The sequence below is a fragment of the Sitodiplosis mosellana genome, unplaced genomic scaffold (genome assembly GCF_009176505.1).
Source record: "Sitodiplosis mosellana isolate CC-2019 unplaced genomic scaffold, AAFC_SMos_1.0 Smas_scaffold_1, whole genome shotgun sequence".
Taxonomy (NCBI): Eukaryota; Metazoa; Arthropoda; class Insecta; order Diptera; family Cecidomyiidae; genus Sitodiplosis; species Sitodiplosis mosellana.
The window spans coordinates 6,396,688-6,418,511 of record NW_022595244.1 but is presented as its reverse complement, the minus strand read 5'-3'; the positions used below and the strand labels follow the sequence as shown (position 1 = coordinate 6,418,511).

Below are 21,824 nucleotides of genomic sequence, written 5' to 3'. Positions count from 1 at the left end.
CACGATTTTAATCTTATCAAAACTGCCGATTAGAGGTCGCATCAACATATAAAGAATTATTGTTGGCGGCAGCGTGAAATAAATGTGAACTTGTAGATAGGTCAACATTTTCAGACAGAATTTAAAGCTGACTTGTTGCGATAGAACTGCAAATGAAGCACAATTGAAAAAAAAGAATTTAGAAAAGGAAAAAAATGGTTTAAATTAAAATAAGCGAAATAGCACAACACACCAAACCGAGTCGAAATTGTTCTTGCTCACTGAAACCTACAGTTTTGAATACTTTTACAGAACGTTTCCGATTCGGTGTCTATCGCACAAAAATAGGCCATTGACTAAAAATAAGATTTACCACAAAAATTGATAAGATAAGAATATTATGCTAGAAATGGAGCGAACGACCCCAAAGAAAACGCCAAGAAAACTGAAATTGTTGTCGCAAAACACGCACTTTAAAAATGAATATGGTTTCGGTGTCCGAATTCCGTGAAGCCAATTAACGACTTGCGTCTATCACGCGCGTAATTGAATTTTCCTCCACCCAATTTCAACTATCAGTTCACTGTAATCACGACACAGAATTGCACTTGTTTCAATCGAGACGATTCAGGTGTCAATAAGATAGAAAAATTGTTTGCGCTATCTTTTTCATATAGAAATTTAGTGGTCAAGACACGAATATCGATCGATCACACACAACACGAATGATATCCATTGAACAATATTTTTGCACTCAATTAGAGCGGTCAATCATGAATAACGGCCAGATCTTGATTGCTAAATCAATAACACCATAAAATTTGCAATAGAAACTGTTTGCAAAGTTTTGTCCGATAGTATTTCGAAAAGAATTGTTTTTCAGACTGAAGTGGCATCGGTATGCAATGCACCCTCTTAAATGCCACTACATTTTCCATTTTTTCCCTTCAATTTTGCCACACTATAACTGGTTAACTGGTTGTGTCTATGTGTACGTAATGATCACAGCTATTATGATAAGTTCATATTTTAACTGATAACATATCAATCAGGTCTACCGTGATAAATCGCATGGAAACCGTTTACATTCGCACCGCTAAAATCGCATACATTGCGTTTTACAGTTCGCACAATTGACACGAATAGACAGTACGAGCAATTGAGATAACGAAGAAAATTGTCGATTGCTCTTATCACAAATTCGCTGTTTCTAATCGACTTTGCTAGAAGAAAAAAAAAATAGAATCGTAAGAAGTTAGACAAATGCGTCGTATCAGGTAACGAATTTGTTTTTGTTCAGTTGTAAGTGCTGACATACGCTTCGTATGTTTTTGCTATCTACCTTTCTTGTGCGTTATTCATTAAAATATATCAATGTGTCGAACCAATTTCGAAGCTTTTTACTGTTTTTGTTTTTATTCTCACCATTGAATTACAGACAAAGGCGGCAACAACTACAATAACAAACACGCTTCGTTAAAACTCTAGGTCGATTGTAGAGCTTCACATTATTCCACTTGCAGTCGAGGTGAAAGTATCAAATTTTCGGTGTCTTATTATTGGAAAGAAAACGAACAAACACAGTGTGATTATTTTTTATTCATTTGAAATGTCAGCGAAACGTAAGTCAGTGATAATTATTGGATCGGGAGCGGGTGGTACGTCGTTGGCTGCTCGTTTGGCGCATCAAGGATTCGATGTGACGGTTTATGAAAAAAACGATTTTAGTGGTGGACGTTTATCGTTGATCCACAAAAATGGGCATCGATTCGATCAAGGGCCATCGTTGTATTTGATGCCAAAATTGTTTGAGGAAACGTTCAGTGATCTCGGCGAAAAGGTGTCCGACCATTTGGATTTGCTGAAATGTGAAACCAATTATTTGGTTCATTTTCATGATGGCGACCAATTTGAGCTGAGCTGTGACTTGGCCAAGATGTGTGAACAACTGAAAAACTACGAGGGTGACGATGAACAAACTGTATTGAGATTCATGGATTTCCTGAAAGAAACACACATCCATTACGAACGTAGTGTTGACATTGCACTCAGACGCAGCTTTCCGAATTGGTACGATGAATTTCAACTGAAGCACCTTCCAAATCTCTTCAAACTCCACTTGTGGGACACCGTTTACAATCGCACCAAAAAATTCTTCCTCAGCGACAAAATGCGCAAAGCATTCACATTTCAATCAATGTATATCGGGTAAGTGCGCCAATCAGTCTTATCTTATGTTTGTTTTCTTGTTTAATATTACCTTAAAATACATTTTTTCCTTTTTGTTTATTTCTCTATGAAAAATATCCCTATCTAGTATGTCACCTTATGACGCACCAGCTCCCTACAGTTTTCTCTCGTATACCGAGTTTGCCGAGGGAATTTTCTATCCACGTGGCGGATTCCATAAAGTGGTCGAAGAGTTGGAGAAAATCGCGACGAAAAAATTTGATGCGAAATTCGTATACAATACGGGCATCGAAAAGATCATTGTCGATGAGAATCAGGTGGTCAAAGGTGTTCGCTTGGAAAATGGCGAAGAAAAGTATGCAGATTTGGTCGTGTGTAATGCAGGTAATCGACGTCAATTGACGATTAAAAAAACGTTGAACTTTGAATAGATGGTTTTCTTTTTCGGATGACATTTGTAGTTTGATTTTTTTCTTCAAGTACAAATCTCATTGTAAAAATAATTACATTTTAGATTTGGTTTACGCCTACAATAAACTATTGCCACCTACACCATACGGAAAAAGTCTGGGCGAAGACAGCCAATTCACGTCATCGTCGATTTCATTCTACTGGGGAATGAAGCGAAAAATGCCAGAGTTTCATGTCCACAACATTTTCTTGGCCGAAGCGTACAGTCGCAGTTTCGATGACATATTCAAGAGACACCTTTTGCCCGAAGATCCATCATTTTATATTAATGTTCCGTCGCGTATCGACCCATCAGGTACTTTTAAGTCGCAATAGCGATTATATTTTATCTATGAATAAAAATAATCACGTCAATTGACCTATTTATCGTTTTTCTATGAGTGCAGCTGCGCCTGAAGGTAAAGAGACACTTGTCGTGCTATTGCCTATCAGTCATATCACACCGGAGAATGAAAATCGCATCGATGAATTGTTGAAAATTGCACGAGCCAGAGTCATTAAAACCATTGAAGCGCGTTTGAAGATTGGCAATCTTGAGGAGCTCATCGAGACGGAAATAATCAATGACCCACGTACATGGCAAGCCAAATTCAATTTGTGGAAAGGATCTATTCTTGGACTATCGCACAATATCACTCAAGTGTTGGCACTTCGACCAAAAATACGAAGTCATCTGTTCAAGAATTTGTACTTCGTTGGAGCTTCGACGCAACCAGGAACGGGCGTACCAATTGTTTTGGCCGGTGCCAAAATGGTTGAAAAGGAAATCATGGAAGATGTTGGTATGATTGAACGTGTCGATGATAGACCCACAATTTTCTTTCAATATATCCTGTTTGTGCTCTTCATCATTGCGATTGCTTACTTGATTTCAAGTTTGTTTTAGATTTTCTAAATGGCTTGTTGTTGACAAATAATTAATCCTTAATTCGCACGAACTACTTCTTTTTCTTTCAATCCCAGTAATTACTTTGAACATGTATTCAGAAAGCCCAGTTTACATAGTATTTTATTAAATTCCATTTATTTTTTTGTAACAAATAATGTTCTTTTTGTATCCTGTTTTTTTCACATCAAATAAATGTCTATGTTGCATGAGAACAAAGGTGGTGTATAAATGCTTGACTTTTAATCAGTTCTAAAGAGTGACTTTCACTTCAATCTAAAAATCAGAGTTTAATTGAAGATAGACGATATATGAGGCTGTGAGAATGAAAATGGCAATACAGGAATAAACATTCTGAAACGCATCAAGAAAAAAAATTCGCGAAAATGAATCATGAGTTCTGAATATGCAAAAGTGAAACATGAATTTACATGGGCAGCATAGGAGGTTCATGGTTCACTTTTGCGTATTCAGAACTCATGATTCACTTTTGCGAATTTTTTTTTCTTGATGCGCTTCAGAATGTTTATTCCTGTATTGCCATTTTCATTCTCACAGCCTCATATGTTGTGTGTGTATGTGAGAGCTACAGGTATCACTAAGAGTGAGTTGTTATTATCAAAATTTTTATAAGATAAAAAAAAAAGAATTCCACAGAAAATAAATCTGCGATTGCGATGCAATTGGATTACATGCAATTTGACTGTGCTTTTGACGCAATTCCAAATTAGATTTAGACGTAAACAATCATCAAAGAAACTGGTGAAATTATTGGGTGGGTGAGAATTCAGTTGGTCTCAAGATGCGCGTGTGCATTTCCCTGATTAATGGAACGGTGTAGGCAACGCATTCATCCCAGCCAGGAGCACGCCAGGCAGATTCACGGCTTTCTTTACGGTCTTGCAGTGATTTGTAGCCTGAAAATAGGAATCATCGGCATTAACTTTAGTTTAATAAGCAAACCCATTGAATGCTGCAGATAATCCATGGATTATCACATGTGCACATATTTGAATTTTAATTAACAAAAATGAAAGTATTTTGTGATTCACAATTTGTGAACTTACACCAAATGTGATGAACATTGTACAATCGGCCGATTTGCGAGAAGAATCCAGCAAATGGTACATCGTTTGCTTGACGATACTGAATGCCTCTGGCCCAATTGTTTCCCCATTCAATCATTGTGCCCGGTTTCAAGCGATACGAACGCATTTCATAAATGTGCGATGGATCTCGCATTTTGATTTGAGGCCAGTATGAGAATTGCAACATGTATTGCAAGTGACGTGAACGCAACAAAACTCCACGCTCTTTCTCAAGTGCTTGATAGTCCTGTTGAAGTAAATCGAAATCAAAAGAAACAGAATTACAATCGAATTTTCGTAAAAAGGTGGCGACTTTTGGGCAAACAATTGTTTGCCTAAAGTAATTACTTTATCATTTTCTAGAATGCGATGAGCAGCATCGATTTTCTCAAAGCCTCCGGTGTATTTCCACAAGTGCAAACACTGATCCATATCACCCACATGAACCGTCCATGATCCCATCAAGTCGGACGAGATGTCATCTTTCTTCGAATGAATCAGCGCAGTCGTCTTCTTACTATTAGAAAAATATGGAATTGATTTTGATTAGAAAAATGTTCTACATTTTCAAGGCTTTGATCCAAAGCAGATTCCAACACTTACTAATTATCCAAATATTCCAGTTTGGAATCCGGTCGTACATTGTGGGTGTGAAGCGCGTAAATTACCTCTTTGTCACTCAACATTCGGCTGTGCGACTCTTTGGTCGGTTCAATTTTACGCACCAACAATTTGCTCAACCACGAATCATCCTTCGACAAAGCCGATGACGTCGCCAATGTACTGTAAATAATTGTAAATGAAATTCATTTAAAATATACGTAAACAAAATTGGGAACCACAGAAAAAGATAGAATAGCCGGCGAGATAACAATTCGATGGTGGCAATTTAACTGAAATTAACTACTTGACAATCATCATATTGAATGACGAACATACGAAAAAACAAATGTTGTTATTGAATCAATTGTTGATGCCCCGCCTTCTTATCTTAGTCTATCTCAATAAATACAGAAAAAAATTAAGAGCAGCTCTTCTATAATATAACACAGACAAAAAAAAAAACAATTGCTATGTTCAAGTGTTATCGTTTGTGCGTTGTGATTTTTTTATGCGGCAAATGCGAAAATCACTCGAAACCAAATCGGTTATCAGCTGAGAATGTTTATTATGCAAGTGAGTTATTTTGTTTGGCGACGATGACGATCAACGGTACACAAAATAAAAATAGACCCCACACACACGCAAACACACACCGAAATCAAGTACAATTGCGTACAAATCAAATAGAGGTAATAATCTTAAATTCGGTGAAAAGTGCGGATATCGATTGACATACCGGTAGGGTGAAGTTGTCATCACCAATTTCGGCAATGTTTTCATTTTACTTAAGCCCGACATTTTCACGAAAATTCCTTCTGCTTCACTGTCGCCACCTCAAAAAATCTATTGAAAAGAAGAAAACAAGAATATTCATTAGAATTTTTTTCTTCACAAAAAGTCTAGCAGTTTGCGTTGCATGAAAAAAAAACAAAGCCGAAATAATATTTACCGAGTTGCTGGGTAAAAAGTCGTATATTTTGGCTTACTTCACAGTATCAATATACTTTTCTTTCGGCTGCTTCGAAGAAGAAAAAAACGTCTACACTTTTATATAATACCCGTTTGTGTTTCGGAATGAAGGTTATTTTTATTAGCTAGATGAGAGAGAACAACAAACAAAGATGAACGAATATTGCTATTAGTGGCTCCGTTTGACGGCTTACTGGACTCGTATTCTGATAACAGAATGAAAGTTGATTATTCTCGTGTATTGAGCGACGGTTTGACATTTTATTTACGCATTATATATAGCGCGGTGTGACTGTGTCGATGTCTGTGTGAACAGTCGTTTGGGTGTATTGGTGCGTTGACAGTTCGTTGGTAGCCGTCTCTCAGCAAACGTCAAACTCGGTAGCTGCGGTAGTATTCCCTTTCACTGATTAATTTTGACGAACAAAAATACAACAATCATCAAAAATGAAAGTATTTTTAGCCGATTCAGTTAAATTCTTTGTTTTTTATTTTTTTTGCCTCAAATTTTCGTAGTTCAAAAATTCATTGAACTCAACGATAGCCATACAATCAAGTGAATATGCACATTGGTCGCGGCAATTAAAGTCATTTGAACTTTAGTTCTGTAAGCAAAACCTGATTTGTGATGATGTAAACAAAGTTAAATACCAAGAAAAATCACAAAGCACATTACACGATACGTCAACGACGCTTCGCTTAATTGTCTCTCATCTACACGCATTGCTACATTGGCATTTTAGCGTGCTTGTTTATCGCATGCAGATCATTGTTCGCATTTAAGTCAATTGCAATATATTCTTTAACCACAACTGAATAGAACAAAAAAAAAATTGTGATGAATTCTAGATAAGAACAACTACGTGTGAAATAATTTAGTTCCGTTTCGGTGTTTTGATTTAATTGCCACACAATGAATGAAATTCATATGAAATTTAAGCCATTCGTCATTGGATCGGCCACAGTGTTTTTTCTTATATTTTATTTGGCATTTTTGCGAACGCCGGAGTGTCCAAATGACGCAAAAAATGCAATCGTCGCAGATGCATATCAACAACAGGTGTCACAAAAGAAGCAATCATTATTCAATTCACAACCATTTACCGTCTATGCAATCACACCCACTTATGCACGACCAGTACAAAAAGCAGAGCTCACTAGGTTTGTTAAAAATAAACTGCTTTCGATACTTTTTCCCCAGCCTGTGAATATTTACCTCTTATTTTCGGTCTTAGACTAGCACAAACATTACTGCTCGTGCCGTTTGTACATTGGATTATTGTCGAAGACGCTGATAAAAACTCCGATTTGGTGCGGAATTTACTGGAGAAGAAAGGCTTGACCCATCGAAGTACATTGCTCTTCGCTAAAACGCCTAGCGATTTCAAGCTGCAGGTATAAATTGTTCAAATCACACCAAGCCTTTTGTTCGTCGATGGCTTGTTGAAGTGTTTAATTTAATGACCCAACTTATTATTTCAATTGTAGCGTAAAGATCCGTCATGGTCCAAGCCCAGAGGTGTCGCTCAACGAAACGAAGCACTGAAATGGGTTCGAAACAACGTCATTTACACACCAGAATCACGTTCAGCGATCTATTTTATGGACGACGACAATACTTACGGCACCGAATTATTCGAAGAGATCAAAAAGATTGAGTCAGGGAAAGTGGCGGTGTGGCCAGTCGGACTTGTTGGTGGGTTATTAGTGGAAAAGCCCGTTCTTGATGACAACCATCGTGTTTTAGGATTCAATAGTGCGGTCAGTTGGTGTTTTTGTTCAGAATTTTGAGGTTATGGCTTTGACAATGAAAACTTTTCTTTCTAATTTTTGATTTTGTGTTCCCTTTTACAGTGGAGGCCCGAACGACCGTTTCCTATCGACATGGCCGGTTTTGCCATTTCAACCGATCTAATGCTCAAATATCCCGATGCAATGTTTAGCTTTGATGTGGAACGGGGCTATCAAGAAAGTGAAATACTCAGATATTTGGTGGTTGTTCGTGATTTACAGCCGCTAGCCAATTTTTGCCGTGAGATTTATGTTTGGCATACCCGGACTGAAACGCCCAAACTAGACGCCGAGGCCAAATTACGCAAAGAGGGCCGGAGATCAGACGCAAACGGGATGGAAGTTTAAATGTTTAGAGAAGCTCTTTCTCAGGGCGATTCTTTTCAACGAACAATTGAACACAAATATTCATCTATTTTCAATTTATATTATTTCAAAATCTCGTAAAATCGGAAATCATTTTTTGTATCTCAAACAAGTCACAATTTGAAATGTAATTGAAGAGCAGCTTTATACCGAAAAAAAAACAGGAACAGTTTAGATGATAAAATGAATAAATCTATTTTTTATGCAAAAGTGAGAGGTCTATTTATTTGGGAATCTCTTGATTTTATGTACTGATTGTGCAACACCAACCTCTTTCACAAACGAAGAGACATCATCAAGTAGGGAAAGGTAAGTAAGTGAAGTGACTTGAAACTCAAGTGTCGTGAATATATTTTCAATGGTAACCGTTTGATAGGCTTAACTGACCCCTCGGGACACTCGCGAAGTGATCAATACTTACGTGATCGGCTTCAACACCATTTTTGCCTATGATCTTCTCAATGGGATTAACTCAATATCAGTTTACATCTTCTTTACTTCATTGTGATATATCAAGAATCGAAACTCAACTCAAAATATCCATGTCCATCTCGTGTTTTGTTTTTCATTTATTTCTTTTATTTCGTTTCACGTGTCAGTTGATCATAATACGTAATATAAAATTTTGCTTAAGTCAAAATTATTACCGTTTCCATTGTGTTGTTGTTGTTGTTGAGTAAATAATATATAAAAAAATTCACAATTTATATTTGTATAGCAAATATGTGTTTAACTAAAGCAAGAACGGAACAAAGCAAACAAACGTTCAATCGTTCGTCTTGGCCACATTCCCTGGTGTTTTTCTTTTGACTAATTTCCGAATTGTGGGAATAAAATTGCATCGCATTGGACCAACGACTAAAAATTGGTTTGAATTCGCCCGTTTCATTAATTTAAATTGAATATAGATGCGGTTATTATCGATAGTAAGTTTTTGCATAATTTTTTGTTAAAAAATTTCAATTGATAAACTGTCCGATTTTCGCACCAAAAAAATTGCAGACAAAAAAATGGAATAAAATCAGACCAAAGATTGGAAAATAGTTTGAAAATTCGGTTTTTGGTGATTTGTTTGGAATTATACCGTTTTGCAGAATTTGTTGTATAACACATTTAGCATATTTAGACAAATAAGGCAGTTTTGAATATGGAATAAAAAATTATTCAGTGAAAATCATATTTACGGAATAAAATTGGCTTGAATTATCTTTGGAATTTTGTCAATGAACAAAAAAAAAATCGACGAAAAAAATGAAACGGGTATTGTTGTCATGTGACGGAGAACTTAATGTAAATATTTATATGGTTTGAAGCGAATATTCAATGGCACATAAAGTAATGGCGTTGCTTGGTTAAAGGTAAATGATGGAAATTGTGAACATGGTAAGTTTCCATAAAATTTGCGTATAAGTTGAGAGATTACATCTTTTTGATCCATTTAAAATAAATCCTTTGATCGACTGAGCCATGACCAAAGATACACAATTAAAATGCAGAGCATGGAATCTGCTGTTAAAATGGATGTAGTTTGGCCATGAGCAAAATTGAAATTAACATCCACTATCAGAGAAATTATAGTGATTGTAACCAGGGAAGTATGATTAGTAAGTACGTTTTCGTGAAATAATTGTTCATTGATATCAGTTCAGTTCGGCTCGGTGAATTTATTTATCCCGAGTTCACACAGTGTGTGAGAGAAACGAAAACGAAATCACACAATGGATGCATCGACTTAATATTTCTATTTCTTTCTTTTTGGCTTCTTTTCTCGTCACTTACTTCAGCTACACGTAGGATAAATTATGAAATTTGGTTTATTTTATCTGTTTGTTATTTTTTTCTTTCGTATTCCTTCATTTTATTTAGTAATACCTCTCGCTCTGGTCTCTAGCTTATTATTCAAACGGAATGGAATTAGATATTTAGACACATATAACAATTAAACGTGAAAGACAAAGAAAAAAATATGAAATTAATTATATTACTTGTCAATTATTAACAATAAAATGTTGGCGTTTTCGCGCTTACACCGTCTTCTTCTTCTTTTTTAAGTAAACTGATCTTGCTTTGTGTGTCTTAAGCAAGCCAAGACTAAATTTGTTTTTTTTTTTAAATCCAATTCACGTAAAAAAAATTCCCTTAATTAGACACAATTTACAGCTAGAGACGATACATATTAACCGATACTTAACTAATAAATTGTTTTGGGATTGTTTTTGTGTTTTGTGACAATTACGCTCGAATTTTCTTTTAGTTAATTGGAACTTATTCAAGAAAGAAAAAAATTGGCGAAAACAAAATTTAATTTAAAATCAATTGTGAATGAGAATGCTTTTGGTTTGTATGGCAAAATCAAACTGCCAATCAAGATCGTTCGCTGATTACGTATGAATTTGCTGCATGCAATGACACATATTTCTTTTCCTTTGATAGTCTTACTTTGGTAAATGTTGACATCGAAATTATTGTTATTCATAGCTACTCTTAAATATTAACGTTTACATTTATTACATGATTTTTTTTCTTGTTTGCATTTTGAATTGTTCACATTTAGCAAATGGATGTTTTTTTTGTCTATTTTTTTCTTGTGTTCTTAGCGTTGCTGCTGCGTTTATCATACATAAATTTATTTTCTCTTTGTCGATTCTTTTTCTTTCTTATTTTTTTAGAATTTTTTCCATCAAAAGTCATTCAATTAACAGTTGTAATCCCATTAGGTCGTTGTTGCAGGTGTCCGCTTTACATTCACACCGCTGAGTTTTTGCCGACAAAGTCACCGCTTCGGGAATGAACGGTTCGACCGTCATACTCAACGGACAACGGTTTCTTCATCGAATCACAATCGTTCAGTGGCTCGTGCTCGTCCCTGTGGAGAAAACAAAAAATGCGTTATTTGTAAGTAAAAACTGGTTGACGGAGAAATGAACAAAAGAAAATCGTTGGAAATAAAAATGAAATGCGGAAATGAACGAAAAAAAATGCGCCATCCTGTGGAGATGCACTTATCGCGTTCCAACTCCATTATTATATGCAACCGTTTTTCTGCAATATTTTTCTCTTCATTTTCTGCAAAAAAAGATTAACAAGACCTCGTCGCTGGAAAATAAACGATTCTCCGGCGCATAACAAAAAACTGATTCGACACAGTTATATGATTTTGAGCACGCTTTTTTATTAGTCGTCGAAATGGCGTCACGCAACAAAAAAAATACTGAGTGAAAATGCATCTTTGATGCAAACAATGTGTAAATATACAGACAAATTTACAAAGAAAATAACTGCTCTTTGCATCAAACCGAAGCTTGATTAAATTTAAATATACAAAGTACTTGGGCTCTTGTTTTTTTTATTCGTGTTTCGTCGAATTCTGAGAAGAACTGTACTCCAAGGTTAAGTTTTCATCGCTTTGTGCTACTGTAAACGACATAATGGAAGTGCATTTGAGACATAGAGCGCGTCTTAATTTGTGCTCATTTTCAGTTGTGATCAAAGATAAATGCAATCTCCTCTGCTGGCCTCATCAATAAACAGACAAAAAACACTTTTGAAACATAAATCGTTAAATAACTCAAAAAAATATGCATCAAGGATGCTACGATACTGTCTTGAACATATTTGCAAAAACTGATTTAAAAAAAACAGCAACTCAACGAAACGGGGAAAAGAAAAACTAAGTCGAACAAAATTGATAAGAACGAAAGAGAGATACAACGTAAGCACACATCAAAAAACGAAAGAAGAACCGAAAAAAGAAAGAACATCGAGCACAGCGGGTTGTTGTTGATGCTTACGGTGTGGTGACTGGTGATCCGCCAAGTTTGAGTGGTGGTGGCAATGGTAATGGTGATGGTGGTGGTTCCTTCACAAGTTGTCCGCTGCAATAAGGTAAAGGCGAGGGTAGCGGGAAACGCCAGCCGTAAAGACTATACATAGTTAAATTGGTTTGGGAATGAAGAAAAAATTGGTTTCGACTTGGTTTTTATCGGTTTTTCGACTTTCATTTCAAGACTGAATTTTTCTTGCATTGTATTGCACGAAAACGAATGAGCGGAATGGACAAAAACAAATGTATCTATTGGCAAAAGAGGAGATTTTCTACAAAACTTTTGAAATTTCTGATCCATTTTACAGCCGTATGAAGAATGAGAGTGAATCATGAATGATTGAGTTGATAGAAGTGCGACAGATAGAGAAAGTGTTGTGAGAGTGAATTGATTGAGAAATTTTTGCATGGATTTTTGTACAATGAAGAAATGTCAAAGAGGACAAACCGTCTTTTCCAATTTCTTTTCATGTTGGCGAATTTAGTTTGTTTGTATGTATGAAATAGTGAAATGAAACACAATCTAACTCACCTGCCGATTTTCGTTTCTTCGTCCAATTCGGATGGGGCTCGTTTGTTGCGTCGGCACAATGTTGCAATCACACCGATGTGAAGCGTCAGACAGCAAACAAAGTCAATGATCAGCAAGAACAGTATAACACCACCGACGGCCACAGCAATGAGTGAGGCTGATTTTATTGGTTGCGCCGGAATCACTAAGTCGCGACCTATAAATTTCAAGTTCACAAATCCAATTGCGATTCGTCGTTCACATTCATTTATTCAGTTTTTGTGTGCGTGTGTGTGTCAGTGTAGCCAAATCCAACCAAGAGTAATTTGTGTGTGTACATATGGGTGGGTGTGTGTGTGTGTGTTCATTAGTTCAAAACAATTAGAACAGAAATAAAGCAAAATATTGCAATTAGTGAATATTCGAGGTGGTGATTAATGTTGTGAAAGAGAATACATTTTGGGTGTGTTTTTAGTAGAAAAGTACTTACACAAAATGTAAGTGTTTGTATGTGTGTATGTGTAATGTGTTAATTTCAAATACAAAAGTAAAATCAATTAGAGAAAATTGCACGGGTAAATAGAATAGAATCCAATGAATTTTAGTTGTGTGTGTTTTTGTTTTAGGTGCAATGAATGTGTACAAAACAAAAATAAACAACGAACGTTGAGTGTAACCAAAAAGTGTTTAAATGAAAATAGCATGGTTAAACCAAAAATAGAAAACCCTTTGATAACCAAAAAATTACTTTCCACCACCACTTCGAAAATGTTGATTGAATTTCGCATGACTAATTCCCAATCACCACAATGGAAATGTTAATTTGAATTTTGATTGATAATTCTTTTGAAACAAAAAAAAACGAATCAGTTTTTTTCGTCTATTTTATCCTAAACATAATTAAAAATCCGTTTTTAAGCGCAAATGAGCTAGTTCAATTAAAATTCGCATTAAATTCAAAGAAAATAACATCAAAAATATGTGTTTGTTTTTAACAAAATTTAGATATACCTAATTACCATTACCATTTTTTTTGGTAAAAACTATCAACATCCAACACCATTGGACTTCATCAATATTTACATTGAACATTTAAAATTACATTCAAATTTAACTCTAAAGCGCATCATTTGATTTTCTCGTGTATTTTTTTTCTGCCTAAAAATTAGTTTTTTTTTTGTTAGAGGTTTCATTTATCGCAATTATTTGTAGCACTGTTCATCCGGATGCTATATCCATTTGGAACAAAAAAATGAGGGGTTTCATTCAAGCAAATGACAAATAGTAGTAAACATGTGAGCAATTGAAAGAAGAGAGTAGTTAAAGCACTTTAGCACCGTTTTTCAATCCAGTCTAATTATGCACTTCACCGTTCGGTCGCAGTGAATGAAAAATGCAGTGGAATGACACGAAATTCCTTGTAATTGCGCTCACATTGGTACATGAAAAGCGCCAATTAGCTTCAATTCATGCATAAGCTTTTATGTGTGTTCACTGTTCAGTGTGTTTGTGTGTTTTTTTTGTCGTCACTGCATTCATTTTGTAGTTCTTTGAGTTTCAATTGCATTTGGTGCGGCGTTTTTGTTTGTGTTGGCTGTTTTTTTTTAAGTGTCTCATATGCTCTTAAAACATGTATAGGGAGGGTATAAAGAAATGTATTTACAAAAAAGATAGATTTTTGGAATTGGGACAAGGTTTTTGCTGTGACTGTGCGTTAAATCTACAAACTATTTTAGCATTCAAGATGGGAGAAAAACCGCTAAATCAAAGGAGTAGAGTCCATAGAGAAAAATAAAGCAAAAAAACGCAAGTTATTTACCTTCTTGTTGAGGATAAGTGAACTCGTATATGGAAAAAAAAATCTAATTGGTTGGTAGTTTTAAACGACAAGAGAAAAAAGAGAGTCGAGTTTTATGCTGATGCGGTGGAATGGAAGGGCAACAACGGCTTTCCGACACAGAGAGAAGGATTTTGTGGTGGATCTCAGTGGAAAAAGACTTTTTTTTTCATTTGTTTTTTTTCTCGTCGGAATACGCGACATTTTTTTTGATTCGGTTTAAAACGTAATAGATAAAAACGAGTTTATTTATTGTTTCGCTTTAAGTTTTGTTGCTTTTAATTACATTCTAAATGAAAACTTGCAATCGTATAGTTTAATTTATTGATCGTTAATTGCTAACATCTTGGATTGGTTCTTGTGTTCGTATCCAACGTTAAATGACATTTGGTACACGATTCGGACTTAAAAACAAATCTTTGATTCAATTCTTTGCAAATATTTTTTTCGTTGTTGTTGCGCTTGTTAAAAGTCCGTCATTTTATCTTCTCTTTGTTTCTTTTTTTTTAATATCATGATAAATGCTATATCGTTTATATTTTGTTATATCTGTTTGTACACACCGATTTTTTATTTAAAAGATCTCCCTCAATTATTCGTTTTATTTCGTAAACATCCCTTAAATACTTGTTTTTATTATTAAATACATTCGGCAAACACTTGTAAAAACAGAGAGATTGGAATTGATTCGTATGCGTAAAAAAATTCGTAATCTAATTGAACAATATAATTGAACGGCTCCTTCTAATTCAACAACTATATGTTTCCTAGTCATCATCATCTTCATTACAAAGAAAGAAAAATCTATTTTTTTTCACTATCGAACTTTTGAAACTAACTAAATATTTTCACTAACTAAGGCATTTTTTGTGAAGCAAACTTATTCGTAAAGTAGTTTATTCTATGCTTTCATTTTTGCGTCATTTACACGGAATTAACGCCAAACAGAAAAAAAATCTTCGATTAAATGTGTTGTAAAAGCATTCAAGTCCGACAGATTAGACGATTATGAAAACAAAAATCGGTAAAAATGCTGTAAAAGATGTACTGGATCGATTTTTTTCTGTGATCGATGAACGTGGAACCAGCTTATTGTCCAAAATTTTCGATATTTTCTGCTGACAAACAGATTATTCTTCTCTTGTGGATAGCTGAATAAATGGATCCAAACACAGCTTTCCCAATCTCTTTTTTTTTGAGAAAAAAAAATGTTTGAAAGGTACATTTCATCCAAAGGTGAGATCCAATAGAGAAATTTTGCTAGAATTTTGCTGGTTTTTTAGAAAAACTCCGTTTGAACGGATTTTTCAAGTTGAAAGTCATGCATAAACTACAAATACACACATATATTTGAACAAATTCATAGCTATAGAACACAAAACAAATTGTTTCTTATTGAATGTATCATGATATGATACGAAGCATCGCTTGAGGTTGGTCTCCCGTGCAAAATTCGGTTATTTGTCCCGCTTCTGATTTCAATTTATATGAAATTTTGAGTAAAATTTTCTGAAATGATCGACTCAAGCGATGCAATTTCGAGTTTACTTTTATTGTTTATCTAGTTCACTTGGTATCGTTACGTATGTATTTGTTTTCATCGTTAAAAAAATGTGGATGCATTACTGAGAAGATTTCCCTTGTACGGAACATTCATTTTGAAGTCAATTCAACGGATTTTTAATTAGTTTTTTTTATTGATTTGCGTTTTGTCTAAATTGGCTATGGTTGCATTCATGTTGGTTAATCTAATAAGAATGTATTAAATTCGTTATTTGAATGATTTTTTTGTGTGTCCAATTCTTAGGCTACATGCTGTCGTTCCAGTGATTCCCCCCAGAAAGAAAGCCGTTGAACAACAGCATACACACACTACATCTTTGAGTATGATTGTGATGGACTTTATTTGTTCCATGATAAATATGCAATATATATTTTATGATTTGTAAATAAAATTGTCTAGATCAATATCATTCGCTCGATTTGTTTTTCTTTTTGCGATATCACCTTAGAGAAGGAAAAACAAACAAATTTGATGAATCCAGTGTAGAGATAGATGAACTACATCATGCATAAGAAGATGTAACGAAATTTATATACGTTGAACAAAACAGTTTGCTACAGTTTTGATGAGAATGGACGGGCCAATTTCCTTTGCGAAGAACGGCCAATTAAAATGGCGTCTTTTTGTTCGGGCATGCAACATTGCAACAGCATGATATGTGTGCAAATGATTATGAGCTGAGTGGCAAATGAATGAATGAATGTGAAGGCGAGTGAACATCTAAATGAATGTATGGAATGTTGTCTAAAATTAACAAAGACATATGTAGATGTCTAGGCTTTTATCGTTTTTTTTTTTTTTTTTTTTTGATTCGAATCAAGTGCATAAAAGCCTTGCATCAGTTGGAAGCTACTGAATGAGTTGCTACAAAGAAATAGACACAGAGTTAAAGAAACGAAAAGCTAAAAACATTGAAAAAGAAGTAAATGAGCCTCGGTCTTTGGGGTAGCTACACATTTCATTGATCATTTCTTTCTTTGTGCTCTTCACATAATGTATTCAACTACAACAACAATAACAAAAAACTTAATATTGAATCAGAAATGGAGAACATTCATAGATGTAAAAGTTAAGATTTTTTCTGTGTTTGATTTTTTTTCATTCTTTTTTTGGTTTTTTTTTCTGTGTTAGGATGAAGTTTTTGGCGAAATCAGTGCATGAAAGGTTGTGTGTCTGTCGTTGCAAATGGATTACTATTGCTGAACATGATCGATGCCACTAACGCTGTGAAGACTAATGATAACAACCATGGATTGTGTTGTGCACAAGCGGCACTGCCACCTTTATACCTCTTATCGCCTGGATGCAGCAAGAAAGATACACATACACCAAAAATACATTACTATACTAACAATGAAATGAGAACCAGCGATATTTATGTGAATGAGGCGCTGCTTCTGAAAATATTCTGTGTGTGTGAGAGTGAGTGTACCATGGATGTGTGTTATATGGATATATATATTTATATATGTGTGTTATAATGAGTTTTTTAGGTTTAATGTTTCAACATGGTTTGATTTTGAAACAAAACAAAAGTCGAATGAACCGAAAATGCACACACATAAATGGTGGATCAAACTGAAATGGATATGAGCGGCAGGTGAAATTAAAATGTCTAAATGAATGGAATGTGCCAATTTGTAGTAAGAAAACACCTTATGATTACGGTGAAACAACCACAAATACATATATTTGGTTACAATTCAAATGAAAGAGAGCAGTGGCTATAAACAAATGAAATTGGTTTATGTTTTCAGTGGAGGGGGAGATATTAAAGAACCCATTGAAAAATATAACATACCATATCAGACGCCATTTTTTTTTTGAATCAAGAGTCAAAAATCAAAAACTCAACGTAAATCAAGTTGAACGGAAGAGTTGATGAGAATATACAAAATGATTGATAAATTATTTTGGAAATAGAAACTGAATTATGTCGAAATTTGATTTTACTTGCATCGAATCATCAAATTGTGTTCGTTTCATTTTTTCTAAGCAACGCACGAATGAATGAGCGAATGAGAGAGACATAAACGATTTCTTTTTGTTTCTCACTAATTTTGTGTAACGAAATTTCGACATAATTTCCCGTAAATTCAATTTTAAGCGGTGGATTTCCTTTTCACCGACATCGTCATTTTCTTTTTGGATTTGACTTAATTCTATTTCGTAATTTCAAGCTCATTTTCAATCGAGCTGGTAAACAAAACTATTCAATTTTCTCTTTTTGATTTCAATTTTCGAAAAATGATATTCCCAAAAAAAAATAAAAGAAATTGAAAAAAAAATTACGTAATGAACTTAAATAGACCGGTTTAGTGATCATAAAAACCGAAATATACACAAAAACTAGACAACATAAACATCATACAGTTCAATTGAGTGATGAAATTATAATAATAAATACTGGAGGCTGATGATGTATGGCCGTAGTATAAAAGTGAACCAAGTGCATTTGTTGACTCACCTACAGCCGTTTTCATAAGCAGTGTCACTGGTTTCGAGAAACCGATTGCATTGTGTGCACGAATTTGTATGCGATAGTATGTGTCGCCACGCAATCCAGTCATTTTAAAACCAACCGTTTCGCTTGGCGGCGCATTCTTTGTTTCGCACAATTGATTGACTTCATTCCAAGCACCGTCGACTTTTAGACCCTGTTGATGGAATTATTGGTTAGAAAAAAGAAGATTTTATGGAAAAATTAGTTGATTTATGAAAAAAAAAATGTTCAAAAATTGATATGAAACCATCCAAATTTTCCGAACGCTTCTCACTTCAACGCTCACTTACCGGGCAATATCTGATCTGATAGAAATTGATTGGTTCTCCATTATCTGGAATGAACAAAATTCACATGAGTTTCATTCATAAAATTACTATTTAAAGCTGGTTGTAAATAAGCGATTGAACGCTGAAAAGTGGCTTAGGCAAAAAAGTTAAAAATCATTCAAAATACCGGGAGGAATGCTCCAGCTCAATTCAAAATGATCCGAGTATGGTGAAACGACGAGTGGTTCTTCATCTTTATTTTCGCTGTTTTGAACTTTGTTGTGCAAAATTTTCGGTGATTCAGGGAATGAACGAACTGGTGTAGCTTGTGCCACGTATGCACCCCATTGGCCCAAACCGACTTTGTTGAGTGCAGCAAATCGGAAATCATAGAAAGTCTGTGGTCGAAGACCTTCAACAGTGAATTTACTCTCCGGTGACCATGAGCGATTGTATGCATTTGTCCAGTCGGGTTCGTTTCGGTCTTTGTATTGTGAAGCGAATGCAGTGATTGGAAGACCTGGGTCGTATGGCGGTGACAAAATTTCAAATGTGATTGATGTAGCAGTCACAACAATTGATTTGGCCTGAGGAATGACATCGGGAATGCGAGCTTCACGAAGTTCCATGATGTGTTCAGCGGTTCCAAGACGATTTTTAGCAACACACTTGTATGCGGTGTAGTAACGGCGTTCACGTGGGATAATCAACAAATCGCTGCGTGGGCCATTTCCTTCAATTTGCATATTTGGATCGTTCAATTCACGAATCGGACGGTCATTCCATTTCCATTCGATTGTTGCATTTGGAAAACCTATCAAAATTGGAAATAAATGGCAACGTTGAAATTGTGTCACAAATGGACAATTTTAATGGAATTTTAATTAAATCGAACGAAAATTGATGAATTCTCATCGAAATTTTAATTGAAAATTGCTTTTGTACCTTGTGCCAAACAACTGAGGTTAGCTCTTTGTTCGTTCCATGTGTAAACTGGTGGTAATGCCAACATATGCTCAAAGGATGGTGCGTATTCAACGGTGATGTGACCGACTTTGTATGCTGAATCGCCTTTGTTACGTGCAATACACTCGTACAAACCATCATCGGAGCGTCGCAATCTCTCGAAACGAAGGACACCAGTCGATTCACCTTTGTATTCATCACCGCGTTGTTCCAAGTAAATATAGCTTTGTGGTCCGTATTGTGCACCCGGAATGAAGTCATCAGTGGTTCCCCAGCGTCTGCACAAAGGGAAGTAAATTCCATTTATAATTTAGCTCGGGAGCGTTCCTCAGCACAAAGTCAATATGGTTTTTTTCATATCTATCCACATACCTGAATGTGATTTCTGGTGGCGGGCGACCGGTAGCTTTGCAAACAAGTTCAGCTTCTTCATGTTCTGGGCGCGTAATATTCCAAAGTTCGTAAATTCGTGGGCGAATCAATACGTTGATAAGAGTTTTCGCTTCATCTTCACCAGCTGTATTCTTTGCACGGCACGTATAGTTGCCATAATCGTCCTTTGTCACTCGCAATATGCTCAATTGTCCGGTCAATGCATTCACTTGGAATCTACCAATAGAAAAATATATTTATAACACAATACGTTCTCGATGCGAATTTTCGATAAAATTTACCTGTCCGCATTTTCAACGTTCAACTGTTCACTGTCTTTGATCCATGTGTATGTTGGTACTGGTTTACCAGTTGCGTTACATTTCACCGAGAATGGCTGATCTTCGACACCTTCCAATTCCATTGTGAATGGTTGGACTTTTGGCAATACTTGCACCTCAACGCGAATATTTCGTTCAACCAATTCACCGGTTTGAATGACGGCTGCACGGCATGTGTAAATTCCATCATCGGATTCTTGTACATTTCGCACCAGAAGACCTTTCGTTTGGATTACATATCGACTGTCTGGCTCAATTTTAATCTGGAAGTTGACACATTTTTAAATTGAAAAATTGTTCTTTGATCATTTCTCTGTCGAAATATTTCAATCGATTGAGAAAAATTGTATTTACGGGATCGCCGTTGCGGAGCCAATCTACTGTGGGAGCCGGATTTGCCGATACTTCACATTGAACGACGTGGTCTTTGCCAGCAACTGGATATTGGAATTCAGGAGCATTTCTCCATGTGATTGCGACTATTTGAAAAGGAGAACGATTTATTTTTGCAATGAAAATCGTTTGAATCGTTCGTATTGAATTCCAAGCAAATTTTTACTTACCATAAGTCTGAATGTCAACACTAGCTACGATGGGTTCAGTGTTGGCATATGAAGCTGAGCAATAGTATGTGCCTTCCATGGTTTCAGTCAACGATGGGATAATCAAAGCCAACAATTGGCCGCCTGGTAACATTTCGGTGTACATTGGCGGTGCTTGAGCTCCAGATCTAAATGGACAAGTGCAATTGAATATTAATATCATAAACCAAAGAATTCAAATCAAATCAAAACGAACAAAAACAAAACCAATCAAGTTAAAGACAATTTGCCTGTTTTTCCTTTCTAATTCTGGTTTGAAAATGTTAGTTTTTTTGGTCAGTTTCATTCAAATCGATTGTTAGTAAAAACGTGGAAAATCACTTTCGAAAAGGTGAATGCATTTTCATAATAAAGAACTGGAAAAAAGGTGGAAAACGTGAAGCAATACAACCATTGTTTGCAATTAGTGTGGATTTCGTTAGTATTTTGTTAGAGAAAAATTGATTGCATATTAGTTAAACCAAACCAACTGTGCCGGTATTCTACGACTTTCCGACAAAATCGTTCGGAATTATTTTTTTCGTACATAAGACCATATTGGAGTGAAAGAGAGAGATTCCACTATTTTTCAGCTTCCCACCGGAATTATTTCTCACACAATCCACTCTTCCTTGAGTTATCGAAATAATTCCGGTGGGAAGCTGATAAATAGTGGAATCTCTCTCTTTCACTCCAATATGGTCTTATGTACGA

At 35.4% G+C, this 21,824-nt stretch overlaps 4 protein-coding genes across 5 annotated transcripts in view; 2 read left to right on the top strand and 2 right to left on the bottom strand.

The window, feature by feature from the left end:
- The first annotated feature begins 1,132 nt into the window (after nucleotides 1-1,132).
- On the top strand, nucleotides 1,133-3,758 carry LOC129575208 (uncharacterized). Of its 2 annotated transcripts, none has more exons than XM_055458260.1 (5): nucleotides 1,133-1,256; nucleotides 1,418-2,187; nucleotides 2,297-2,553; nucleotides 2,684-2,935; nucleotides 3,027-3,758. In XM_055458260.1, exons 2-5 carry the CDS (start codon nucleotides 1,589-1,591, stop codon nucleotides 3,524-3,526), a joined length of 1,608 nt encoding a protein of 535 aa, XP_055314235.1. In that variant the 5' UTR covers nucleotides 1,133-1,256; nucleotides 1,418-1,588; the 3' UTR covers nucleotides 3,527-3,758. The 2 variants fall into 2 exon arrangements, with proteins under 2 accessions (XP_055314235.1, XP_055314246.1); XM_055458271.1 differs by having other exon boundaries at nucleotides 1,242-1,281.
- On the bottom strand, nucleotides 3,636-6,398 carry LOC129575220 (protein NipSnap). The gene is made up of 6 exons (XM_055458297.1): nucleotides 6,167-6,398; nucleotides 5,954-6,060; nucleotides 5,218-5,397; nucleotides 4,963-5,131; nucleotides 4,594-4,861; nucleotides 3,636-4,443 (listed from the first exon to the last, which is right to left on the bottom strand). Exons 2-6 carry the CDS (start codon nucleotides 6,013-6,015, stop codon nucleotides 4,295-4,297), a joined length of 828 nt encoding a protein of 275 aa, XP_055314272.1. The 5' UTR covers nucleotides 6,016-6,060; nucleotides 6,167-6,398; the 3' UTR covers nucleotides 3,636-4,294.
- Nucleotides 6,399-6,507: 109 nt separating this feature from the next.
- Nucleotides 6,508-8,553, top strand: LOC129575212 (galactosylgalactosylxylosylprotein 3-beta-glucuronosyltransferase I). The gene is made up of 4 exons (XM_055458286.1): nucleotides 6,508-7,347; nucleotides 7,422-7,581; nucleotides 7,675-7,947; nucleotides 8,041-8,553. Exons 1-4 carry the CDS (start codon nucleotides 7,100-7,102, stop codon nucleotides 8,323-8,325), a joined length of 966 nt encoding a protein of 321 aa, XP_055314261.1. The 5' UTR covers nucleotides 6,508-7,099; the 3' UTR covers nucleotides 8,326-8,553.
- A 341-nt stretch (nucleotides 8,554-8,894) lies between these two features.
- LOC129575206 (fasciclin-2) overlaps nucleotides 8,895-21,824 on the bottom strand; it is a gene marked incomplete in the record, with an annotated part of 98,002 nt that continues 85,072 nt past the window's right edge. The window contains 11 exon segments of the mRNA XM_055458245.1: nucleotides 8,895-11,209; nucleotides 12,135-12,266; nucleotides 12,699-12,894; nucleotides 18,546-18,735; nucleotides 18,872-18,915; nucleotides 19,038-19,664; nucleotides 19,796-20,094; nucleotides 20,189-20,425; nucleotides 20,491-20,792; nucleotides 20,884-21,008; nucleotides 21,093-21,259. Coding sequence (XP_055314220.1) covers nucleotides 11,089-11,209; nucleotides 12,135-12,266; nucleotides 12,699-12,894; nucleotides 18,546-18,735; nucleotides 18,872-18,915; nucleotides 19,038-19,664; nucleotides 19,796-20,094; nucleotides 20,189-20,425; nucleotides 20,491-20,792; nucleotides 20,884-21,008; nucleotides 21,093-21,259 — 2,440 coding nt within the window.

What these genes read in the sequence shown, in the direction of transcription:
- LOC129575208 (XM_055458260.1), top strand. Translation starts at nt 1,589, where the DNA reads ATGTCAGCGAAACGTAAGTCAGTGATAATTATTGGATCGGGAGCGGGT. An exon ending in TTTGGTCGTGTGTAATGCAG is followed by an intron (nt 2,554 to 2,683) that starts GTAATCGACGTC and finishes ATTACATTTTAG; the next exon opens with ATTTGGTTTACGCCTACAAT. An exon ending in GTCGCGTATCGACCCATCAG is followed by an intron (nt 2,936 to 3,026) that starts GTACTTTTAAGT and finishes CTATGAGTGCAG; the next exon opens with CTGCGCCTGAAGGTAAAGAG.
- LOC129575220 (XM_055458297.1), bottom strand. Translation starts at nt 6,015, where the DNA reads ATGTCGGGCTTAAGTAAAATGAAAACATTGCCGAAATTGGTGATGACA. An exon ending in ATGACAACTTCACCCTACCG is followed by an intron (nt 5,398 to 5,953) that starts GTATGTCAATCG and finishes AATTATTTACAG; the next exon opens with TACATTGGCGACGTCATCGG. An exon ending in CTGGAATATTTGGATAATTA is followed by an intron (nt 5,132 to 5,217) that starts GTAAGTGTTGGA and finishes TTTTTCTAATAG; the next exon opens with TAAGAAGACGACTGCGCTGA.
- LOC129575212 (XM_055458286.1), top strand. Translation starts at nt 7,100, where the DNA reads ATGAATGAAATTCATATGAAATTTAAGCCATTCGTCATTGGATCGGCC. An exon ending in CAAAAAGCAGAGCTCACTAG is followed by an intron (nt 7,348 to 7,421) that starts GTTTGTTAAAAA and finishes TTTCGGTCTTAG; the next exon opens with ACTAGCACAAACATTACTGC. An exon ending in TTTTAGGATTCAATAGTGCG is followed by an intron (nt 7,948 to 8,040) that starts GTCAGTTGGTGT and finishes TCCCTTTTACAG; the next exon opens with TGGAGGCCCGAACGACCGTT.